Here is a 6224-nt window from a genome sequence, read left to right as displayed (position 1 = left end):
AACATGTACACTACCATCAGACCAGCCATGTCTTTTCTGTAAAAGGGATATTCTATTACTATTAAAATAGATTATTTTTTATTACCTGTCTGTCTGTCATCCAGCCATCCAGCCATCCATCCATCTTTGGAGCCTGAGGGGGAGTTTTTTTTTTTTTTGACTTTTATTTTGAAAATAGCTGGCACTGGGTATTTGGCATGAATCCTAGACCGTGCTTTCCACAGTTTCCGCTTTCATTTCTGTAGAAACGCAGATTAGAAATCATAGTCATATAACTCCAGGCGCGCAGCGGCGCAGCACTGCTCTCACTTCAGCGCAGACATGTCTGGCTACTCTCGGATCATACATCATGCGACCAGCATATTATGCAGCAATAAAGGCTCTATGGAGATCTCTCAGCTGTACCAGAGGGTCTTCCAGCGCTTTGAGATAACCGAAGCAGATTTCTGGTACATCGTTAAGAAATGCGCCCGCTTCACAGTGACCCAGAGCAGACCTAGAACAGAGGATGGAAACTCTGACTACACTGTTGTCGCGAAAACATCTCTGAGACTCTGCAAGAAATATTCCAAGAATGAATGTTACGAGTGTCAGGATTTACACCTGTGCAAGTATTTTGTTTATGGCAACTGCAGATATGGGAAAGGAAGGTAAGGTTGGGAGAACATCTAGATATCTAGTGTAAGCTTTTACTATTATATTTACTAAATGAAGAGCATAAAGTGCTTTTATCCTTAAAAGGACAGATGCGTAATACAATACTAAAAATAACAACAGCTATTAGTGGTCATAACGCCTTTAACCTGTATGACATGGGATTTAACGTAGCCTATCCAGAATTATTTTATGAATATTTATTGCTTTTGTTTATTTACATCCTTGAACATACTACCAAATTTGCACACACATACGTGTCATTTATTAAGGCTTTTTTCAGCATTTCAGATGTTACAGTGATCACAATTATGAAATAATGCATCTTAGAGATTAATTGGCGAGTATTTTTATTTATATATAACCGATATTAAAAAATGTCTACGTAGTTTATTATAATAATTTGAATTACCACATAACGTCATTAATATTAATAATAGCACCCAGCAACTCTATTCAAACATATCATAATTAATTTAATGTATTGCTTGGATAATTACTCAACATAAATATAATAACAATAAAATATTCATAGTGCATATTATGTTTTCAGAGTGGTATTAAGTATAATGATCATTTAGTTTTATTGTGGTAAAAAGCAAATGAACAATTAAAAATCAGTTCTGCATTATCATAGACATAAAAAAAATGGTAGTAAGAAATATTGGTCATGTAAAAGCAATATCTCTTTATTTTACAGTGTCTTTGTTACATATGTTACATGTACTTACTGTACTACTTACAGTAAATTATACTTAATTAGCATCATTATATAGCCTAGTAAGTACTTGTTAATTTACTAAACTCAGTACTTAAATGCATAATTACATTGTAACAAGGACACTATATTATTATGTAGAGACCAAAAATCACTATATGCTTTTTGTGGATGTGTTTGTCAGGAAGGAGTGTAAATATTCCCATAATATCCAGTCACAACATAACTATCCCCTTCTGCGGGAGTGTACGCTTCATGAACTGAACGAGGATGATCTCTTCCTGCTTCTGCTCCAGAATGATCCTGCCCTACTGCCAGAGGTGAGGAAATACAAACAGGAAGGCTTAAATAGCTACCTAAATGTTTTTTGGACTCCATTCTCATGAGAGAATTCCTCCCCGAAGCCAAACTCATGCAATGATTGGGATATTTCTGCATTCCAGGTACCTCTCCTGCCGTTTGAAACGCCCTTCTCCGTTTCTTTCGCTGTGCGCTCAGTTGCGAGACGTTTTCAGAGTAGAAAAGTGCTCACGTAACCGCTCTGACGTTTGTTCTGACATGTTTGAGTTGTTTCAGCGACTGGTTACACCCAAATATACAATGTCACAGTGTGAAGTCATTGAATATTTGAGTATATCATTAGTTTATCAGAACATTTGTTTTTTCTGCGTTATGTCCTGGATAAGGAGCAATCTGATCAGTACCATCAATCAAAAGCCAGTAATCTTAAAAAAATCTTCACAAAAAAAAAAAAGCAAGAAAAAGTCATCCAAGTGAAGCTCTACTTCATCAGTGTTCCAGTCAGTATGTTAATGTAAAAAAAAAAGAAAGAAAGAAAGAAAAAAAAAAGGCAAGTGGTGAATTGAGAAGAATTGTGGTCTGCGCTCAGGATGAAGAGTTGCTGATGGAGAGATATTGATGTTCTAAGATCTTCAGGTGTCCTAAGTGCGTTTCTCCACTTTGGTTTGGACAAAAAAAAAAAAAAAAAAAGACAAAAAAAAAATGGAGAATGTCCTGTAAACAGGTAAAGTAGAATGTTTTGCTGAGCTCTGTGACGCATTGGTTTAATCTAGAAGTTTGACAGTATGTGTAAGGCATTTAAGTATTTAATTATGTATTAATGCATGTGTGCTTTTGTAATATTAAATTTTTTTTGCATATAACTCTTATAATTATATTAATATTGAAATAATCCATCTCGTGTTGTATGTACGCAGGTGTGTGCTCACTATAATAAAGGCACTGGGCATTTCGGGGCCTGCACCTTTATGGAGCGCTGCACTAAGGTGCATATTTGTCAGCACTTTGTGCAAGACGACTGCCTGTTCGGCCCCAAGTGCAAACGGCAGCACAGCATCGACGAGCACAGCCGCAGGATGCTGGAGGAACGGGGTCTCGGTGGTGACATCATCCATGACCTGCCCTACATCTACCAGAACGTTTATCGCCTGAACTCACAAACTCTCAGCAGTGGTAAGGGCACTTACATTCATTCACACGTATTATACACTGATGAGCCAAGACATTATAACCACTCACAGGTGAAGCGAATATCATTGATCATCTCCTATCAAGGCCACATATTAAGGTCTGGGTAGATTAGATGGTAAGGAAACATTCAGTTCTCATAAGAAAACATGTTGGATGCAGGAGAAATGGCATCTGATAAGGCCCAAACTGTTAATGCAAGACAACTGGGTCAGAGTGTCTCTGAAACGGCAAGGCCATTCATTTGGACTTAAATTTGACACGTGCCACCTACCTAAACATTGTTGCAGACCAGGTACACCCCTTCATAACAACGGTGTTCCCTGGTGGAAGTGGCCTCTTTCAGCAGGATAATGCACTCTGCCACACTGCACACACTGTTCAGGAATGGTTTGAGGGACATGATGAAGAGTTCAAGATGTTGGCCTGGCCTCCAAATTCCCCAGATCTCGATCTGATTGAGCATCTGTGGGATGTCCTGGATCAACAAGTTAGATCCACGGCAGCTCTACCTCGCAACTTACAGGACTTGAAGGATCTTCTGCTAATGTCTTGTTGACAGATATACCACAGGACACCTTCATGGGTCTTGTAGAGTCCATGTCTCAGAGGGATGTTTTGGCAGCATGCGGAGGACCAACAGCATAGTAGGCAGGCGGTCATAATGTTTTGGCTCATCTGTATATATTCAGTAATTCATAATATACATACATATTCATATACATTTCAGAACTGATATCTGATCAAGGCGTCAAACCGGTCGCTCAGATGGAGAAGAATGAAATCTGTCTGCACTTCATAAGACGGAAATGCAAGTTTCAGGGTTGGTGTCAATGTCGTTACCTATGGTTAATCTTGTTGCCTTTAACCTATTTACTTTAGAGTTGAGATATAATGGTTTTTTTATTGCTTCAGATCAGTGTGTCCTTGTCCACTTTAATCTTCCGTATAAGTGGGAGGTTTATGACGGGAAAGACTGGAGGGATTTAAGAAACATGGAGGAAATAGAGAAAGCTTACTGCGACCCAAAGAATGAACACAGGTCAGTACAAATTCACATGCAAGAGTCTTTTTTTAAGACATTAATTTTGACCGTTTTTTAATTGAAAAAAGGACTGTTTCTTGAGACTGCTCTCCCACTCTCTTTACTCATCCCTTCTCTTGGACTCAGTCCAGGCTCGAGACCGGTGGATTTTGTGTCCATGACCAGGAACTTTGACCCCGTGCGCCGACTTTCAACAGTCTCTTCCGTCTCTAAACCCGTCCACTACATCCTGACAACAGAGTGGATGTGGTACTACAAAGGAGATCACGAAAACTGGATAGAGTACGGTCAGCCGGTGAGACTGGATTGCAAACATAGTGGCCATACTCTCATCTGAGAGGAATTTATGTTTAAGGTCTGGTTGTGGTTTTGTTTCTGTACCGTTTTTCTATAGGATGACAAGCAACGTGTGACCTCTGTAACATCCAGAGAGCTGGAGAAAGCTTTTCAGGAGGACAGTAATGCAGAAGTTACTGTCATTAAGGGAAATAGGCATTACTATGTCAGTTTCCAAGGTACTACACACCTTCATATTCCAGGTCTGGAAGAAAAAAAATCATTAAATTATTTATTTTAAAAGTGACCTTGAGTATTTATTATATTATATTATATTAAATTTTTATTATATTTATTATATTATATTGTATTATAGGACTTTTTTTTTTTGCAGATATGTATCAAAGGAACCCCAAACACAACACAAAGAGAAGGGTGCGCAGACGACCACGCTTTGTGTCTATCAATGAGGTGGAAACTAAAGCTTCCCAGTGACTGACAAAACACACAAACACACTCTATGTTTACGCACCTGAGGACAGACATTCAAATCATGAGTTCCTGCTTCATTTTCTTGCCATTTGGATACACTCACATGCTCTTAAAGGGATAGTTCACGCAAAACTGAAAATTCTGTCCTCATTTACTGAGCCTCAAGAAGATATTTTGAAGACTGTGGGTAACCAACAGTTTCTGGTCCCCATTGACTTTTTTTCTATACTATGGAAGTCAGAGGGGTCCAGACCAGCAACTGTTTGGTAACCCACATTCCTCAAAACCATATTTTGTATTCAACAGAAGAAAGAACGTCATGCAGGGTTAGAACAACTTGAGGGTGAGTAAATAATGACAGAATTTTAAAGCCAATTCACACTGCACCGACAGACTACGACCAAAGGCCACAGACGCTCTGATGGGTTTTGTCGGATCAGTGTGTTTGACTTGTTCAATTGCATTTGTCTGGACGTGGAATGTCTGAGAAGTGGCATACTGTAATCTGTGGCCAGTTGCATAAAGACTAGTCTTAAAAGTTAGTCATCTACATTTTTTCTTCAAGACTGGTCATAACTATTTAAAGTCAGTTACATAAAAAGGGATATTGGTATCATTTGAATTGTGAAGGTAAGACTGATTACCCCTTGGTTAACTGCTAGTTGGTCAAACTAGTTTTTAAGACACAGTCTTAATATAGTGGCTAAGTTTATGGAACTGGCCCCTGGTGATTGTCCATGTTGGTCACCGTCTGTCTGTGCAGCGTGAATTGTCCTTTACAAACTCGAGGCTCTTCTCAATTAATAAACTGAGGATGCCCTGTAATAATTGCTCTGAATGAAATGCAATGGCTTTGATTTAAATATTATAGTCATATTTTATTCCATAATTTTTAACCAAAACAGATCTGTCTTTGCCAGAAAATTCTGTGGCTACATCAAGTGCTTATGATTTATTTAGCTCAAATAACTGCTCATATGAGAGGGTCCTACCCTCAGATCAACACATTTAGATACTGTGACTTAAGCGGAATTATTATTGCTTTATCTTTTTTTATTATTGGTTCTATTGGTTTTTCATGCCATGGGTTTGTCTGGTGTGCCTTCAGTGAATATGGTACCTTTGTGGGATGATATGGATCAGCTCATGAGGTACAAACTTGCACTTTTTCCAAACCATGTATTTGTTAATAAATTCTCCCTGTTTTTCCTACTTTGTCACTCATTTGAATAAAAGGTTTTCCAGGTCTACAAGAGATAATCACTGCAGGCCTACTGATGAGTAGCACCAGGGTTTTGAAATGAAATTAACATTAATTTGACCTTGTTGGGTCTCAAATGATTCAAAACCACCGAGGAGAGCCAAAGAAAAAGGCATGTAGTCTTATTACAGCTTACTTTACAAAATTACCATGTTGTTACTATAGTATAATTGTCGTACTCATATAATTTATAGCATGGTTTTGCTACAAATAGCATGGTTAAAAAATATAATCTAAGCTAGTTAAACTATGGTTAATCTTCATAAATGAAATAAATCTATTAACTTTTC

General features: G+C 38.1%; 1 protein-coding gene across 2 annotated transcripts; it reads left to right on the top strand.

Moving 5' to 3' along the window:
• Positions 1-219: 219 nt before the first annotated feature.
• On the top strand, positions 220-5885 carry parp12b (poly (ADP-ribose) polymerase family, member 12b). Of its 2 annotated transcripts, none has more exons than XM_082167015.1 (8): positions 220-650; positions 1557-1692; positions 2590-2845; positions 3591-3683; positions 3776-3902; positions 4032-4200; positions 4300-4444; positions 4576-5885. In XM_082167015.1, exons 1-8 carry the CDS (start codon positions 322-324, stop codon positions 4674-4676), a joined length of 1356 nt encoding a protein of 451 aa, XP_082023141.1. In that variant the 5' UTR covers positions 220-321; the 3' UTR covers positions 4677-5885. The 2 variants fall into 2 exon arrangements, with proteins under 2 accessions (XP_082023141.1, XP_082023142.1); XM_082167016.1 differs by having other exon boundaries at positions 221-650; positions 4300-4420.
• Positions 5886-6224: the final 339 nt, after the last annotated feature.

The sequence above is a fragment of the Leuciscus leuciscus genome, assembly GCF_965113295.1.
Source record: "Leuciscus leuciscus genome assembly, chromosome: 4".
NCBI classification, from domain to species: domain Eukaryota; kingdom Metazoa; phylum Chordata; class Actinopteri; order Cypriniformes; family Leuciscidae; genus Leuciscus; species Leuciscus leuciscus.
Note: the sequence above shows the minus strand (reverse complement) of the source record. Positions and strands in the feature narration are given on the sequence as shown.